Here is a 20,116-nt window from a genome sequence, read left to right on the forward strand (position 1 = left end):
TCTTCCTTTTTACTGGCGCTGATATAACCTGAATGTGTTGCAAGCGCCGTAAAACCCTTAAAAACAAAAAGAAAAACATGTTGGCTTGATCAGGATTCCACTGTATACAAGTAAATGTGTAGATGTTTTCGTTTCATTTATGCCGGTCTCGTTTATCGATGTGTTAAGTTTTGTTTGAGAATTTATGTGCATGCAGATTGTGTGTGTATGTGTGTGTGTGTGTGTGTGTGTGCGTGCGTGCGTGTGTTGTTTTGTTGTTTGCGTGGATTTGTTTAAGGTGTGGATGAATAGAATTTTTTCTACATGTCTTGTCTCACAACAAAAGATTATCATCCATTACCATCCCTTTACAGTTCATTATTACCGCCACCACAATCGTGTCATCACTAAGTACAACAAAAACATCACCACTGCCATCATCATCGTCATCATTATTATTGATACCGCCACCATCATCACTAACGACAACAAAGTCACCACCACCACCATCATCATCATCATCATTATTATTATTACATATTGATACCGCCACCATCATCACTAACGACAACAAAATCACCACCACCACCATCAGCACGACAACCACCACCATCATCATTATTATTGATACCGCCACCATCATCACTAACGACAACAAAAACATCACCACCACCACCGTCATCATCATCATCATCTTTATCATCGTCATCATTATCATCATCATCATCCTTATCATCATCACTATCATCATTATCATCGTCATCATCTTCATCATCATCATCTTTATCATTATCCTTATCATCATTATCATCGTCATCATATTCATCATCATCATCATTGTCACCATCAATTTCACCTACTTCATTTTTAATTTAATATCTCAAAATCACACATTTCATGTCTAGAAAAAGGAAAAGAAAGAGAAGAAAAAGAAGAAGGAAAAGGGAGAAAAGGAGAAGGAGAAGGAGGAGCGTCGTCCTTTCGACAGAGACAAGGACCTACAAGCCAACCAGATAGACGAGGCAAAGAGGAAGGCAATCATCAAAAAGTCTGCCGTACTCAACACCAGGTTTTCATTTGGGGAGAGGACCTCTCATTTTCTGTAGGGTTGATTCGTGGATTTAAGGAGAGAGAGAGAGAGAGAAAGAGAGAGAGAGAGAGGGGGGGGGGGGGGGGAGGAGAGAGAGGAGGGGGGGGGGGGGGAGAGAGAGAGAGAGAGAGAGAGAGAGAGTCGATCATCAAGAAGTCTGCTGTACTGATTGATGGCTTTAGAGAGGGAGGGAGAGAGGGGAGGAGAGAGAGAGAGAGTGTGTGTGTGTGAGGGAGGGAGAGAGAGAGAGAGAGAGAGGGAGAGAGGGAGGGAGAGAGAGAGAGAGAGGGGAGGGGGGGAGAGAGAGAGAGTGTGTTTGTGTGAGGGAGAGAGAGAGAGAGTGGAGGGGGGGGAGAGAGAGTGTGTGTGAGGGAGGGAGAGAGAGAGAGAGAGAGAGAGGGGGGGAGGGTCAGAGAGAGAGAGAGAGAGAGAGAGAGAGAGAGAGGGAGAGAGAGGGAGAGGGAGAGAGAGAGAGAGGGAGGGAGAGAGAGAGAGGTAGGGAGAGAGAGAGAGAGAGAGAGAGGGAGGGTCAGAGAGAGAGAGAGTGTGAGTGTGAGGGAGGGAGAGAGAGAGAGGCAGATAGAAAGGATACAGGGCGCAAAATAGAAACCCAAGATTGTGCTCACGATATCCTCTAGAGGACTACTTCTACACAAATTGTTGGGTTCAATGTTGAATAAATTCCTTTACTAGTACTAGCTACATCGTTTTACTTGTCTTCAATTTTATTTTCCTTAGGAAGTCAAAACAAAAACAAACAAAAAAAAAACATTCTACAGAACTAGGACTAGGACACAACAGACCATATTTAACACACACACACACACACACACACAGAGAGAGAGAGAGAGAGAGAGAGAGAGAGAGAGAAAGAGAGAGAGAGAGGAAACATCATGTTGATCTATCAGAATCAGAATCAGTCCCACAAGATAATTTTTTACCCAATTTTGTTAGTTATCGACCAGTACTCGTCATTTACATGGAGTTTGGTGAGATAATGTGAGCAAAGAGTTGTTTTGTTTTTAAGAGTTTTACGGCGCTTGCAACACATTTAGGTTATATCAGTATCAGCGCCAGTAAAAAGGAAGAAAATGGGATAGTCAAAAGTTCTAGAATTACAATTAAAGCACACAAGAAAAGTTAAGACAAAGGGGAATTGGTTCAAATAGGAAACAGATGTACATAGATTCCAAGAGTACACTATCAAAGTACTTAGTTTGAGATCACCTAAAAGTCTCATCCCGACACCAGCACAAGATCCCACTAAGAGGAACACACTCAAATGTTTACAAATCATATGTTAAAAATGAAAAGAGTAACAGTACATAACAGAGATGATTTACAAGGGAAATAAATATCATCTCCCAAAACTACAACTATAACTATAAATTCGACTGTTTCCCTCTCAGCCAAGGACTCCGACCAAAGTCAGGACAAAACCAAGCAATCTCATTCCAAGACAAAGACAGAAAGCAATTGGAAAACAGATAAGAGTAAGAGGGAATAGAAGACACAGAAAGTACCTCCCCGCCCGCCATGGGAGGTAGGAACCCCACCCAGGAGCAAAGAGTTGTTTCCAACGACTCAACTTTGCACAGCTGACAGTGACAGCAGAACTCAAACCACAGATCTACAGGCTATATACTACAACCACAAGCACAGTATCTCATTCCCCCCCCCCCCCCCCCCATCAAACAGAACAAAACAAAAAAAAAATCCCAAACAATAATCAAAATGAAAAAGTAAAAAAAAAAAAAGTAGTCCTTCTGGATTCTGAGCCATTGGGGCTCATGGAGCAGGAGTTTATCCCGGTTTCTACAGCATGAAACGGACAACAGCAGCTGCTTGCTACCCTTTGGATAGGACGCTACTCTATCGCAAAGTACTTTCCGCCAGGACCAGGACAAACCAAGTAATCTCATTCCAAGACAAAGAAAGAAAGCAAGTTGGAAAACAGATATAGGGGGGTAGAAGACACAGTACAGTAAGTACCTCTCTGCCTACTATGGGAGGTCAGGAACCCCACCCAGTTAAACAAAAAGCAAACCACATGAAAAATCAGACCATACAAACCAAAGTCACAATGATGTCCGTGTTGTATTCATAATCATGTTTATTATTACACTGATTTCAATTTATTGGTAGACATAGGATAAGGACATTTTTCAAAAAAAATGTTTTAACTCGTTCAGTCATATTTTGAAAAAACAAAAAACAAACCCAAAATATATACTTATTACATCAAATAATGTGTGTATTTGTGTGCATGCGTATGATGCAATCTTACTGGAATTGGAATATTTTGTACTGTCCTTCGTGTTCTCCTATTTATCAATATATATACACACATATATATTATGTGTATGATCTAAAATTTGAAAGCCAAAATGAAGATCAGAAGGGGGGAAAAGGGGCATAATAATAATACAAATATTATCTTATCATAAAATTAAATTTTATGAGTTATGTCCCTTAGCATATGATTCATTTGTCAACGTTTTACATGAAAATATGAATTAAACTGAAGAAGGGCACTAACTTTTTGTTTGTTTTGTTTTTAAGGGATTTACGGCGCTTGCAACACATTTAGGTTATACCAGCGCCAGTAAAAAGGAAGAAAATGGGATAGTAATAGTTAAAAGTTCTAGAATTACAATTAAAGCACCCAAGAAAAAAGTAAGACATAGGGGAACTGAGAACAAATTAATAGTAATAGAGATCAGATGTAGCATGATAAAGAGAGGAGGTAAAAACAAACAAACAAACAGAGAGAGAAAAGACTTCTAAAATTTATAACTGGATTTTCTCAAGACATGTTTTTTGTTTTTAAGGGTTTTACGGCGCTTGCAACACATTAAGGTCATATCAGCGCCAGTAAAAAGGAAGAAAATGGGATAGTAAAAAGTTCTAGAATTACAATTAAAGCACCCAAGAAAAAGACATAGGGGAACTGGGAACAAATAGGGATCAGATGTAAGATTCCAAGAGCAGACCACCAATGCACTTAGTTTGAGATCACCTATAAGTCTCATCCAGACACAAGCACAAAATCCAACAAAGAGGAATACACTCAAATGCTTGCATTATACATTAAAAATACCAAATATAATAACACATAACAGAGAGATGATTTACAAGGAAAAAATATCATCTCCCAAAACAACTATGCATTTGACTGTTTCCCTCCCAGTCAAGGACTCCGGCCAGGTCGGGACAAAACCGAGCAATCTCACACCAAGACAAAGACAGAAAGCAAGTTGGAAAACAGATATAAGGGGATAGACGACACGGTAAGTACCTCCCTGCCCACTGTGGAGGTAGGGAACCCCACCCAGTTTCTCAAGACAGTCAGTGTGAAATTGAAATGCGTCTCCCCACGACTTCCCCTTCTTGTACTTGCAGTTTTCAAATATAACACAAGAGAACTAAAAATAAAATAAAACTCTTTCGTTATTCCGATGGGGAATAAAAATCATTGAAGCTTTTCTTTTATTTTCAAAAATACTGAATGAGCTTTGGAACGATAAAGTTTAGGTGTGTTTGGGTTGGATTTGGCGGGGGGGGGGGGGGGGGGGGGGGGGGAGAGGGGTTCTTGGTGGGCATCATCATCAATCATATCGTAATCACTTATTATATATATATATATATATATATATATATTATATATATATTATATATATATTATATATATATTGTCACATAGTATCTTGCATTCTAAAGAAAACAAGTTATTAAAAAGAGAGTGATAAGAGTCAATCAATTTTATCATGAGGACAAGTAAGATATTCGAAGAGGAAAATAATAATAATAATAATAATAATAATAACTATTATTATTATTATTATAATTGGGACATGAGTCCATGAATTTATTATGGTTTGCAACCAAAATCTAAAACTGAACCTGTTACTGGGTATTTTTATTTCGTCTCAGTAAAATTCAGTTTTCTTTTAATCTCATCATGACCATCCCGAGTCATTTCAGACTCCTTTTCTAAAATTAAAATATTTATCAAGGAACAAAAAGAGAGATAGAAGAAATGCAATTCTAGCGTCCTAAGGTAAAACGTTCTGTAGTAACTTTTAAAAGAAATCATCATATGATATTATATATTCTTTTATATTATTAGTATTCGTATATTGTCATGGGGCAACTAAATAACCCCCGACGTACGAATAGGGATAGTTTTTTATTTTACTATATATTGTCATGGGGCAACTAAATAACCCCCGACGTACGAATAGGGATAGTTCTTTATTTTACTATATATTGTCATGGGGCAACTAAATAACCCCCGACGTACGAATAGGGATAGTTCTTTGTTTTACTATATATTGCCATGGGGCAACAAAATTACCCCCGACGTACGAATAGGGATAGTTCTTTATTTTACTATATATTGTCATGGGGTAACAAAATTGCCCCAGACGTACGAATAGGGATAGTTCTTTATTTTACTATATATTGTCATGGGGCAACTAAATTACCCCCGACGTACGAATAGGGATAGTTCTTTATTTTACTATATATTGTCATGGGGCAACTAAATTACCCCTGACGTACGAATAGGGATAGTTCTTTATTTTACTATATATTGTCATGGGGCAACTAAATTACCCCCGACGTACGAATAGGGATAGTTCTTTATTTTACTATACTATATACTGTGAGAAAGCGCTGATTCCATGCAATGTAGTTAACATGTGTTCTGATTGGTCGGTAACAAACCAATCTCATTGGGAGGGGAAAAAAATATCATCTCTCCAAAAAAAAAAAACCCAAAAAACCCAAAGAAAATTACTACACAATTGACTGTCTCCCTCCCAGCAAAGGATCCCTGCCAGGACCAGGAAAGAAACCGAGCAATCTCAATCCAAAACAAAAGACATGCGGGATAGAAGACATAGCAAGTGCGATCTCTGCCCACCATGGGAGGTCGAAATAATTGTAATTTATAATCCAGTTTTTTCTTTGTCTACAACATGCATAATTATCGCTAAGAAAATTCACCACATGATCAAATAGTAATAGTAATACATTGTTGTTATAACAATAAGAATGGATAAAATTCATGCAATGTATTGAATAGCATCGGCAATTAAATTATGTACAATTTAGTTTTGAGTTCTTTCTTTGGAATGAAATATTTTAATATAAAAACAACAATTGTCACTTTTGAGATTTTGTTAACATTATTTAAAGTAAAGAGTGTTGTGTTGACATTAGTAGTAGTAGTAGTAGTAGTAGTAGTAGTAGTAGTAGAGCTGGGAGTAGTAGTAGTTGTAGTAGAGCTGGGAGTAGTAGTAGTTAGTAGTTGTAGTAGTAGTAGTCGTTAGTAGTAGTAGTAGTAGTAGTAGTAGTAGTAGTAGTAGTAGTCGTTAGTAGTAGTAGTAGTAGTAGTAGTCGTTAGTAGTAGTAGTTGTAGTAGTAGTAGTAGTAGTAGTAGTAGTAGTAGTAGTAGTTGTAGTAGTAGTAGTAGTAGAGCTGGGAGTAGTAGTAGTAGTAGTAGAGCTGGGAGTAGTAGTAGTAGTTAGTAGTTGTAGTAGTAGTAGTAGTAGTAGTAGTAGTTGTTGTAGTAGTAGTAGTAGTAGTAGTAGTTGTAGTAGTAGTAGTAGTAGTAGTAGTAGTAGTAGTAGTAGTAGTAGTAGTAGTAGTAGTAGTAGTAATAGTAAAATTGTAAAATCGATATATAGATTCAATGGTCAAAAGTACATGAAATTATTTACAAATTAAACTTGGATACAATGTGGAAACATTCGGGAAGAAACGATTCGGTCATTGTACGAGTACGAGTACAGACTACCAAAATACAATGTTATCATTTATGATAAGAAAGAAAAGAAAAAAGCATCATGATGGTTTATCAATCGTACAATGGGCATATAAGTGGCTGGTGTAGGGTATGTTAGAAAGATTTAAATAAAAAGAGAGAAATGGAGAGAGAGAGAGAGAGAGAGAGAGAGAGAGAGAGAGAGAGAGAGAGAGAGAGAGAGAGAGAGAGAGAGAGATAAATGGAGGGAGGGTAGGAAGCTAGATAGAGAGATAGAGGGAGTTAGAGAGGGGAGAGAGCTAGACAGAGATAGAGAAGGGATAGATAGAGAGATAAAGGGGGGGGGGGGGAATTCATAGATATAGACAGACACGGAGGAATAGAGAGATCATATAAGTTGAAAATCACATGGTAATCAAATGGCTTATAAAATTACTCCGTTGTTGAGACTTGCGAACGTTCATTTTCAGGTGAAGTGAAGGTGAAGAAAACCCAAATGATTTTTTATTTTTAAAAACTTTATATAGGGATCACTATGCAATCAGAACAAGGGGAAAAAAATATAAACAAATCCCAAAACAAACCAAAACTTAAAAAGAAAAATAACAAAAACCTTCTTATGATTTGAACAATTCGATGATTTACAAAAAAAAAGAAATTTTATGTCTGGTGGATTGTGGATGAAGGCGATTGAAAGACGAAATTGTGATTGGAGTTGGAGCACGTTGGGCGGTGGGTGGTTGGTGGTTGGTGGGTGGAAGAAGGTTAGGGCCGGTGGGTTGGGTGGTTGGTGAGTGGAAGAAGGTTAGGGTTGGGCAGTGGGTGGTTGGTGAGTGGAAGAAGGTTAGGGCCGGTGGGTTGGGTGGAAGAAGGTTAGGGCCGGGGGGTTGGGTGGAAGAAGGTAAGGGCGCGGGGTGGGGGGTGGTATGGTAATGACTGGTGAAGACTTTACAATCTAATGTGAAATTGATGCCATCTTTGTGTAAGAGATGTCAATATTGAGCTCCTGATTTTCCAGCAGAAGAAATACACGATGCATTCATAATTAAAACTGTTCCATAAATTATTTCAAATTCTATTTTTTTTAAAAAATTAGAATTACCCCCCTGTTTTTTCTAAAAATAGATAATAATTATCATTATGCTTCATATTCATATAAAAAAGATCATTTGATTTTTAATAAAAATTTGAATTTAGCTAATTGTAGTGTAAAATGAAAAATAAAAGAGCAATGATTTAGATGCGATAAGAAATACGCGCAAGTCAAAGATAAAATAATAGTTAAAAATACTAGTAGAATCAAATGGAGTTATTTGAGTTTGAGTGAAAATAAGTTTTTTATTCACACACACACACATACACAAACACACACATAAAAGTAATACTAATACAAAAGCAAAAATACTGTTGAGACAAAAATCGTATGATCCTTAACTTACTTACTTATCCTCTTGTTTTCCTAGGAGGAACATAAATAACAATGTGAAATTGAATGTAAGCTTCAATTTAAACAGATAAAATGGACGTTTTGGGTTTCCCCTTGATCAACAAAACAAAATGAATGAAACACTACGGACGAATGAGATAATGTGGTAGTGGCGTTGTTAAGATGAATAAAATTGAATTTTATTTATCTTAACAACGCCACTATCACATTATCTCATTCGTCCGTAGTGTTTCAGTCATCCTGTTTTATTGATAAAGGGGAAATTCGAAATGTCCATTTTATCTGTTTTCGTATATTAAATTGAAGCTTACGTTCAATGTCACATTGTTATTTATTTCATCGAGCTTCGAGCAGCAACTTTTACATTTGGTGGATCATAAGGCACCAACCAAGTTCCTCCAGGCATCTCTTGTCCTGGGCCAGCCAGCCAGCCAGCTCAGCTCATTCCATGTCTTTCCGGCCTCTTTCATATCCTATTCAACTGCTGTCCTCCTCCACCAGTACCCGATGGTCTTCCTCTCTTTCTCTTTCCCAGTGGGAAGGGGGGGGGGGGGGGGGGGGGGGAACCATCTTAGTGCACTGTGAGGCATTCTGGAATTTTTCATTCATTTTCATTAATCCATTCATTGTCACAAAATCAAGATCAAAGTATAATCAAAAGAAAAATCCTTAAAAATTTAGAATATTATTTATCACAAATACAAGTCACATGATTTGAAGAAAAGAAAATGACTTAAGGGAAATGGGGGGGGATCAGGGTTGCCAATTCGGGCAGGAAAATAATTACTGAACTTGTACACAAACACACAGACAAACCAACCCCTTTCTGAGCACTGAACTCCAGTAAAAAGGCATTCTGTACTTACTTTTTTTCCCCGTTTAGCAAGTGATTGGAAAATATACTGAGGGTTTATAACAAACTGAATTCTGTAAATACACGGAAAATTGACAACTCTGTGGGATAAGAATAAGACGTTTTTATGGAGCGACAAAAAAAACCCCAAAAAATCCACAAAAAACCCCAAACAGAACTGGTTGCCGAACGGTTAAAACTGTTCCATACAGGTGGAATGCATTGGTATAAAATCACATAGAGCAAGTCTTCTTTCAACTGTGTAGTGTATGTAATCACATTATTGACCAAACAGAGGTAACATAAAGAAAGGGTGATACAAACAGCAAACAGCGGATTAGAAAATTAGCTATAAAAGCAGATTGATTTAAAAAAAAAAAATTAAATTATATTAAATTACAAGACAATCGCAGCTTTGGGAGAAAAAAAAACAAGACAAAACATAAACATTTACAAAATCTATCAGCTACTTTCGTTGAATGTGTTCTCACTAAGCACTAAACCATATTATATTAATCATAAGTATGATAAAAATATGATTAGTATATGAATAAAATTCACTTTTAAAATAAAAGGAGAGAAAACTTGACCCCCAAAAAAAAATTTTAAATGAAAGAAATATACAAAAAGGAGATAAGAAAAGAAATTACAAAACAAGAAAGAAGATAAAATGAGAAAAAACAATAAAATAATAGCATTAACATTAACATACGATTGAAACATTTCCTCACAATGAACATTAAATTCAATACTATTCCATAGGTTACAAGTATAAGTATTGGACAGTAATATAAAATTGTTTCAAGTATTCGTCATCATCATCGTCATCATCATTATATTTACAGCAGTTATAAATGTGGCAATGTATTGGTATATTGTATTGAAATAAAAAGAACATAAAAAGAATATCGTTAAAATTCTAAGGACATACTTCTTCAATGATATTTTACCATACAAGACCAATATCAATATTATAGCTAATTATTTTCTCTATGATTAAAAATGTGTTCAATAATTTCAAGCAAATCAATTTTTTTAAAAATAACGACGACAAATAATATTGATTAAAAATGAAGTTCACTAAAGTGATGCGACTATAAAAGTATTTTACTCATAAAACCAATTTAAATATTTAATTTAATAAAATCAGATGAATACTTTACTAAGCTTTGTCGTTTAACATGCAAAACAATGATAAAATCCACAATGATAAAATCCATCTCTTTGTATGATCCGAAAAACCTGAAGTGTTTTCATAGTTTCCCATTATTAATATTCGTCCAGTTGACTGGCCTACTCTGGAAAAGCGCATATAATAAAAAATTTGGCCATAAAACTTGTTCAAATATCCATCGATTTAATGACATTCATCTTGGCAAAAACTCTCAAACCTGGGAATTAAAGAAGACATCACGAGGTCCCAGGTTTGAATGTTTTAGCCAAGATGAGGGTCATTTATTTAAATCGATCGAAATTCAAAGGACTATTTTCTGGACCAAATTTTAAAAAAGATGTGTCTTGCTAAAGTACAGCAGTTTTAATTGGTTAACTATTAATTGGGATGTGAAATTCACTCGAATGCGATCTTAGAAATGCATCGACTACTCATAGCAGTAGTCCTAAATTATCAAGCCTCTTGGATTATACGAGCAAAACAGCCACCAGCATCTACAATCTGCACGATGCTGAGTTTATCGTATAGAATGATGAAGCTGTCACAGTAATAATTCTGATAAGAGTTTACACCTATTCTTGATATCAATACTTATATATACTTCATGAAATCAGGAAAAAAACAAAACAGTTTTACTACTTTCTAGAAGTTTCAACTTTCAAAGTTTCAATGCAATACAGGTTGGAAGAGTCCATAATTTTACTGTACCAAAGTTTTCCACTTCATAACTAAAACGATTATCATCAATGATAACAGTGAAGAGGCGAACTGCATAAAACATTATTGTATTTATGTCCTAATAACAAACAAAAAAAAAAAACAATCATGAGAAATTAATGCATTCAATTTTCTACACAAAAAAAACAAAGAAAGTAAAAAAATTTAGAACAAAGACAAAAAACAAATTGGTCCCTCTAATTTTGATGCTAAATCTTCAACATCGAGGCATACATTTCTTGCAAAATTACCTCACTATCTGTCTGATTATGACCAAGACCTTAAAATGTCCACCATGCGATGTATGCTACAAGAAACGACGAAGACAGACACTGTGGACATTTCCGGTTTCCTCTTTGTCAACAAAACATGATGGATGAAGGAAAATGAATGAGAGATGAGAGATTCATCGTTTTCTTTCATTCAATCATCGTAATTTGTTGACAAAAGGGGAAACCCGAAACAGCCACATTATATGTCTATGTTGGTTTTAAATTGACGCTTCAATCCATTTCCTATCGTTATTCGGCTCTTTCAAGCTTCAAGCAGCAACGTTTTTATTTACAAGACACAGTGGACAATGAAGCCTTAAGTCCCATTGGCTGTTTCTATTTCAATTCGGATGGTGAAAACAATGAGTTGTAAAATAAAATGGAATTCGGTTTGCGAAGGGTTAAAGGTCTTGCATCACTCTTTGTTGCATTGATTTCATCATATTTTTTTTTCTTTCCACAAACACAAGACATACAAATACAAGTTTCATATCTTTTCATACAAATCACAGATTGTAAATTCATCATGTATAAATTGATACCAACAAAATAATAAATAAATTCGTAAACTTTTACTGAAATATCTGACCTAGCAGAAATCGTTTGAACCAACTTGTATGTTTTGCTGTTGTCTTTCTTAGTTTGAGAAATCAAACTCATCACAATGTTATTCACTATGGCAACAATTATCATATTCATGACAAAAATATTCAAGAACATGGGGAAAAAAATAAAAAATAAATTGAAAATAAAAATTGAGCAGTAGCATAAGACTGCATTTGATTCAACATTAGCTGACTATCATCAACATTAGCTGACTATCATTAAAACGTAAGTATATAAACAAATGATGGGCTTTTAAAATGAAAACTAATAGCTGTTGATCGAAAAGATAGGCAAATGCAAATGAAATTTAGCTGTTGCCAAAAATTTCTCTGCCATCTATCTGGGTTTTTAAGTAATGCAATTTATGTTTTTATTGTTTTTGTTGTTGGCCGAAGAAGGGTTTTGAGTCCAAAACAATCCATGTTTGGTATTTTGTTCTTTGTTTTGAAGCTGTTATAATATTCATTTTATTTATTACTTTATTTATACAGCTTTGACAGCTTCTAGCAGCTTAGTACCATTTTAGCTGTTGACCTAAATATCTTAAACCTTACCTGAGACAAATGGCCATGAACACATTGTGTCCAAAATATCATTAACTTGTACTCTGTCAAATGACATTTATTTATCATAATAATTCCATATAAGCGTAAAAATTTAAAGTTTAATCTTAAAATCCAATTTCCAGAAACAATCAAATTGGCAATTAATGATTCACGGATAAATCATTATATTTCAAGAATTTGATGAGATTATCGCATATATTCCATCGCCCAGTGAATTGTTACAAAACATTTGTAATAGATGCTACTTCCAATTCAACTTTCAACATCCTTCATTCTTCTTCTTCAAGTACCAAGTCTGTGCCAAACATCGGTGATCATTGTACCTACGCCATTCATCTCTCTGATCTGATAACCTCAAAAAACTAATATTTCTCTTCTCTTTCTTTGTCACCCAGCTGTTCAAACTATTCAAATATGTTTTTCTTGGTCTACCTTTACTCTTTTTACCTTCTGTGAGAGCAAGATGTTCAATACGTACATTTATGTCGATTTAGGTGCCCTAAAAATTGCATTTGTCTTTTTCTTAATGTACCCTTCATTAAAAACTATTTAACTACATTTTTCGCAAATCCGTTCTCTTATTTTCACCTGACATTATCTAAACGTAAACACATATTTTTTTGGATTGCTTACATAGACACATATTAAAGAGAAGAAAACTCCATCTCATCATCTAAACAAAACGAAATTAACAAATCAACATTGTATCAGTTTTCGTATTAAAAACCCATCATAACCTTTTTTTAAAAAACACAAAACAAAAAAGCCCCCCAAAAAAACATCATAACACAAAGAATAAAATGAAAAAACAAAAAAAACATGTGAAACGTAGTAGTGGTAACTACTACACTGGAAGGTTCTGGAATTTGACGACTAGTGCCGTAATCGCTATGGAGACAGCCAGGACTTGAACCAATTTTTCCATCCCCAGTGAAGTTGCTTTGGAAATAAAATCAAATAAACCATCAATGCATGCCCACACATAAATGGAAAATCGTTCTTTTTAAAATTAAAAAAAAAATGTTTTTATTTTATTCACTTATTATTATGATTATGATTATGATTATTATTATGATTATTATTATTATTATCATCATCATCATCATCATCATCATCATCATCATCATCATCATCATCATCATCATCATCATCATATCATATTATTATTATTATTATTATTATTATTATTATTATTATTATTATTATTATTATTATTATTATTATTATTATTATCATTATTATTAATAATAATAATAATAATAATAATAATAATAACAATGCTACTACTACTACTACTACTACTACTACTACTACTACTACTACTACTACTACTACTACTACTACTACTACTACTACTACTACTACTAATAAAAATAATAATAATAATATAATGATGATGAAAATAATAATAACAATAGAATTCCAACAAACCCTGCAATACAACATGCTGGAGCTGAGTGACAAATCTATTGGTTACCTCCTCTACCATGCTCATAATGATAATGGTTACCTCCTATGCACATAATGATAATGGTTACCTCCTATGCACATAATGATAATGGTTACCTCCTATGCACATAATGATAATGGTTACCTCCTATGCACATAATGATAATGGTTACCTCCTATGCACATAATGATAATGGTTACCTCCTATGCACATAATGATAATGGTTACCTCCTATGCACATAATGATAATGGTTACCTCCTATGCACATAATGATAATGGTTACCTCCCATGCACATAATGATAATGGTTACCTCCTATGCACATAATGATAATGGTTACCTCCTATGCACATAATGATAATGATTACCTCCTATGCACATAATGATAATGGTTACCTCCCATGCACATAATGATAATGGTTACCTCCTATGCACATAATGATAATGGTTACCTCCCATGCACATAATGATAATGGTTACCTCCTATGCACATAATGATAATGGTTACCTCCCATGCACATCAGATTTCAGAATGCTCGAATTTGGGAATTTGGCGTGCAAGAACCCAGCGAGTAGTACTGCACTGACTCAACAAATAAATGTAAGAGCTTGTTTTGGAACAGTGAATTATAAAACAGAACCAGAGCCAAGATTCAATTGAAGTAAAATCAGCAAGGACTCAAAAAGTTCCAAATCAATCCATAGTGATTAGTTATTTGATTGACAATTAATTAGTAGATTTTTGACCAATCAAAATATGGATTTGTGACACACCTTCTTCACACGTTTTCGGACAAGCATAGTTGGTTGCTTATAAACTATAACTTGAATGAAATCAACCTCTTTCTGAATGTTGTTATTATTTTTATAACGTCGGATGGGCGATTAGTTATCACACGATTTTCTTTTCTCGACCATATTATAAACGTTTGAAATGTGTTGGTTCTATTGATCAAGCGGTAGAACAGTGGGTAATTTACAAATGACGACACATACCATCGATAGTAAAACCTGTGTAGTTTGATATGTCAACCAATCATTGCCCTTGTTTACAATGCGGTTTCAGGCTCATTACCACAACAGGAACATATTGGACAGGTGGAAAAACTCCACTGATGAAGCGATTTTGCTGTTAGGCAGGTTCTCAACCGAAGCCAATTCGCTGCCACCCAGTGTCTCCTCCTGCTGGTGGAAAAGCCTGACAATTTCTCCCCCCCAGTCAATTTACACAACCTTTCAACTCCAAGTCAAAAACACTTACACGTCCTTCGACTCAAATCATATTTGACACCTCCAACCCAGCAATGTTTTCTGGCAGCAGCTTCTAATGGTGCTCACACTGCTATGCTATGACGATCGACCCAATCAGCAAATTCTTTACCGCACTCTTGCACCGCCGCAAACCCACCTGGAAGCTTCGTCACAACACACCGTTCAACGAGATGCTCTGCGGTTTCGGGCTTATTACTACGACGGGTACATGTTGGGCAGGTGGCAAGTCCCCACTGATGCAATAAGCGTGCTGTTAAGCATGTTCTCAACTGAAGCCGATTGGCTGCCACCCAATGTCTCCTCTTGCAGGTCACAACACATTGTTCAACTAGATGCTCTGCGATTTCGGGCTCGTTACCACAATGAGTACATATTGGACAGGTGGAAACTTACATTTCAAAAATGAGCTTTTATATAGCACACTATCCACTAAACGTGCTCAAAGCGCTTTACAAGGGGTCCCTGGCCAACAGCAACAGTTAACAAGAAGGACGGGACATTATGCCTGTCAGGCAATTTTACAATTTTTTTTCGGACAGAGACAACGCTGTTGACAGCCAGGAGAGAATGTGAGTAAAGAGCCTTCTCCAGGGACTCAACTATGCGCCGAGCGAGGCTCAAACCCAGGACTTCCTACCAACTCCCAAGTAAAAAAAACACTTACCCGTCCCTCTACTCAAATCATATTTGACACCTCCAACCCAGCGGTGTTTTCGGGGACATCCAATCTCATCGGACCCGTCGTGACACTGAACGGTGTCGTCACATTTCTGGCTGGACCGGATGCACATTTTGTTACTAGCGCAGGTGAAGTTCTTGGTCGTGCACTGGGACATTTGGAAGTTACGAGGCAGTACTGGCAAAAAAAAAAAAGTGAAATTGATCAATGATGATTATATAGTGCAATATCCACTAAACGTACTCAAAGCACTTTACAGGGTGTCCCTGACAAACAGCAACATGTAACATGTAGAACAAGACATGATACCTGTTAGGCGATATTACAAACTTTATTTCCGACATAGACAACGCTGTTAAGGGCCAGGTACTCACTTAACACCTGAGTACGGTGAGAGAATGTGAGTAAAGAGCCTTTTCCAAGGACTCGATATGCGCCGAACGAGGCTCGAACCCAGAACCTTCCGATCCGAAAATGAGTGTCATACCACTAGATCACATATCCGCAAATGGTAAGTTGTACATTGCATGCAGTATAGCAGTCGTCATAAAAATTTCACATATGTACTATTTTATCTCAAATATTATTGACACAGTGCATGGAAATGAAAGATTTTATATATCGTATGTGCTAAAATCATGATTATCTCAAATCCAATAGTTAATTCTAGATGTTTTACAAAACACATATAAAATATATAACATACTACATAGAAATATTTCGAGTATAATTTTGATCAATTTTTACAATATTATTTATTCGAGCATTCACTCTCATCTTCCTCTTGTAGAAGTTGATCATAATTATACATGAAATATTTTATAAAAAGCTCCTTTTATCATAAAGTCGAGCACTATTATTTCATGGTTTTTGTTTTTATAATGTTATCACATAGTACAATATATATTCCTACTATTACGAAAGATTCCAAAACTTACGAAATTTTGCCACCAATTTCAGATGTTCATGAGCATTTCTAAGTCATTAAAACTTATTGAAAATGAAAATTGAAGCCAGACTTACATAATTTTAAGTATATTGAAATGTTATTTAATTTAATACTTGAAAGAGAAACAATATTGAATTTCATAGGGACTAAAAATTTTATCTCCAAAAAAAGACAAGTTTTTAAAATTTCCAAGTAAGCAGGTCTGCATATACACTACATATATCATTAAAGCGACAAAATGTCAATTGTTTTGTTTTGTCTTGTTTTGTTTTTAAGGATTCTACGGCACTTGCAACACATTTTGGTCATATCAGTGCCAATAATAAAAAGGAAGAACATAGAATAGTAAAAAGTTCTAGAATTACTGTTAAAGCATCCAAGAATAAGGGAGACAAAGAGGAATTGGTTCAAACAAATGTAGATTCCAAGAGCACACTATCAGTGTACTTAGTTTGAGATCACCTGAAAGTCTCATCCAGACACAAGCACAAGTCCCCGCCAAGAGGAACACACTCAATTGTTTATAAATCATACATATGTAAAAGGAAAAATAATACAGTGCATTACAGAGAGATGATTTTAAAGGAAAAAAATATCATCTACCAAAAATAACTATATAATTTGACCGTTTCCCTCCCGGCCAGGGTATCAGGCCAGGGCCAGGACAAAACCAAATAATCTCATTCCAAGACATAGACAGAAAGACAGTTGGAAAACAGATATGGGGGGATAGAAGACACAGTAAGTACCTCCCTGCCCACTATGGGAGGTCGGGAACCCCACTCATACAGGGGGATAGAAGAAACAGCAGGGGGATAGAAGAAACAGTCAGTACCTCCCTGCCCACTATGGGAGGTCAGGAACCCCACCCAGACAGGGCGATAGAAGACACAGTAAGTACCTTCCTGCCCACTATGGGAGGTCAGGAACCCCACCCAGACGGGGGATAGAAGAAAGAGTCAGTACCTCCCTGCCCACTATGGGAGGTCAGGAACCCCACCCAGACAGGGCGATAGAAGACACAGTAAGTACCTCCCTGCCCACGATGGGAGGTCAGGAACCCCACCCAGACAGGGCGATAGAAGACACAGTAAATACCTCCCTGCCCACTATGGGAGGTCAGGAACCCCACTCATACAGGGCGATAGAAGACACAGTAAGTACCTCCCTGCCCACTATGGGAGGTCAGGAACCCCACTCATACAGGGCGATAGAAGACACAGTAAGTACCTCCCTGCCCACTATGGGAGGTCAGGAACCCCACCCAGTAATGTCAACGTACGATATTAAGTAAGTAAAATCAACGTAATGTCTAAGCCTATTGAGCCAGGCTGATATTTTGCGATGTTTTTCTTTTGTTTTGTTTTTGTGTTGTTAGTTTTCTTTTCTTTTTTGTTTTTTTTCTCCTTCTGCTTTATCTAGCACTGGGGATCCCGATAGCTCAGTTGGTAGAGCACTCGCTTCAAACACAAAGAGACCTGGATCGATTCCGGGTGCAGTCAAGACTTTATGTTTCAGACACACTTTTTTCAAATCTTTGATACCATGACAGCTAATCCTGCAGGAATGGGCACGATCTATATTACTTTCCCATGTGCTCGAGGCCATTGGTCATATTGGAATATGTGCTCAAAGTGACCCACATTGTGAAAAGTGTTCACAACTTTTGAAATATCTAACAACACGATTGGTCATTTTGCTCAGCGTGTCACATGTTACAACTTTCATAAACTGTGTCACATGTTACAACTTTCATAAACTGTGTCACATGTTACAACTTTCATAAACTCGACAACGTGTATACATTTATTGAGAAATGTCTGATCGATGACTAGGTTGGATTAAAACATGAATATAGATCGCTCCCATTGATTAAACTCACCAGGGCAGGGGTCTCTCTTGCAAGGTGCACTCATCTCATTCTTGCCCTCACAGGGATCCCCTCCGTACCTCTGTCCACGGCACTGCCTGGTCCTGTTCTTGGTGCCTTGACCACAAGGTTTGGTACAGTCTGACCAAGAAGTCCATCCAGACCATCGACCATTCACTGAAAGGATTGAATTATTCATAGAATGTAATAATGGTAATAATAATAATAATAATAATAATAATAATAATAATAATAATAATAATAATAATAATAATAATAATAATAATAATAATAATAATAATAATAATAATAATAATAGTAATAATAATAATATAAAGAAAACTAACATAACGACAGTAAATTTTGGATGCCTCTCATTACTCGCGTGAAAATAAAAGAAAGAGAAAAGAGGAGAGGGGGGGGGGGGGAGAAGACAAAAGAAAAAGTAAACCTTTAAAGAAAATCGTTCGCTTTTGTTGGCTCTTTCTATTATATAATTCAATATTCTGCAATATCTAGTTGCTCTCGACTTTCTAGGTTGTTACACTTTTTCTGTTGTCATAGTTGTTACGAGTAACTCTACATTACCTCTGCATTCAAAACGTCCTACTTACCCGATAGCTCAGTTGGTAGAGCACTCGCTTCACAATCAAAGGGAACGAGATCGATCCTGGGTGCAGTCAAGATTTTTTTTTCTGACCCCCCCCCCCCCCCCTGTCCATCCAGCAGTGATTGGGTAGCTGGGTATGTTAGGTCTGACGGAAAGTACTTTGTGATAGACTAGCGTCCTATACAAGCAAGCAATAGCATTGCTATTGTCCGTTTCACGCTACAGAAACCCGGATAAACTCCGGCTCCGTGGCTCTGAAGGACTATCCTACACTTACCTGGACAGTTAGAGAAGTATTTGTTGGTACAGAAGAACACTTTAGAATGAAGAGGTGTAAGGTTTTTAGGTTCCAACGTTTCAAACCCAGAGACCATCCGGTCCGACGCCGAGTGTCATAAAATTTTAAAAATTAAAATCGAGCATTTATATAGAGCAATATCCACTAAATGTGCTCAAACGCTTTACAAGGGGTCGCTGGCCAACAGCAACATTTAACATTTAGGACGGAACACGACGCCTGCTAGGCGATATTACATTTTTTTTGGACAAAGACAACGCTGTTTACGGTCAGGTACTCATTTTACACTTGAGTACGGTGAGAGAATAACTATGCGCCGAGCGAGGCTCGAACCCCGGACCTTCCGATCCCAAAGCGAGTGTCATACCACTAATAGACCACATAGCCACACTACAAGATCCATACATACTACAAAATCTCACCTCCAACTCACCTAGACAGTTAGGGAAGTCTTTGTTGGTACAGGAGAACACTCTAGAAGAGGTGTAAGGTTTTTAGGATCAGTCGACGGCGA

The 20,116-nt window shown here is 36.4% G+C and overlaps 1 protein-coding gene across 5 annotated transcripts in view; it reads right to left on the reverse strand.

Annotated features, from left to right (window-relative positions):
- Positions 1-5,531: 5,531 nt before the first annotated feature.
- LOC144956133 (thrombospondin-2-like) overlaps positions 5,532-20,116 on the reverse strand; it is a 383,991-nt gene continuing 369,406 nt past the window's right edge. For 4 of the 5 annotated variants that reach the window (XM_078886509.1, XM_078886506.1, XM_078886508.1 and 1 more), the window contains 3 exons: positions 18,707-18,871; positions 15,861-16,052; positions 5,532-13,413 (listed from right to left, as the gene is read on the reverse strand). In XM_078886509.1, the coding sequence (XP_078742635.1) occupies positions 13,319-13,413; positions 15,861-16,052; positions 18,707-18,871 (452 nt within the window). In that variant the 3' untranslated portion in view covers positions 5,532-13,318. The remainder of the gene's footprint in view (positions 13,414-15,860; positions 16,053-18,706; positions 18,872-20,116) is intronic. The other variant, XR_013641884.1, reaches the window with a different exon arrangement.

The sequence above is a fragment of the Berghia stephanieae genome, chromosome 10, assembly GCF_034508935.2.
Source record: "Berghia stephanieae isolate SIO BIC M18660-M18661 chromosome 10, UCSD_Bste_1.3, whole genome shotgun sequence".
Taxonomy (NCBI): Eukaryota; Metazoa; Mollusca; class Gastropoda; order Nudibranchia; family Aeolidiidae; genus Berghia; species Berghia stephanieae.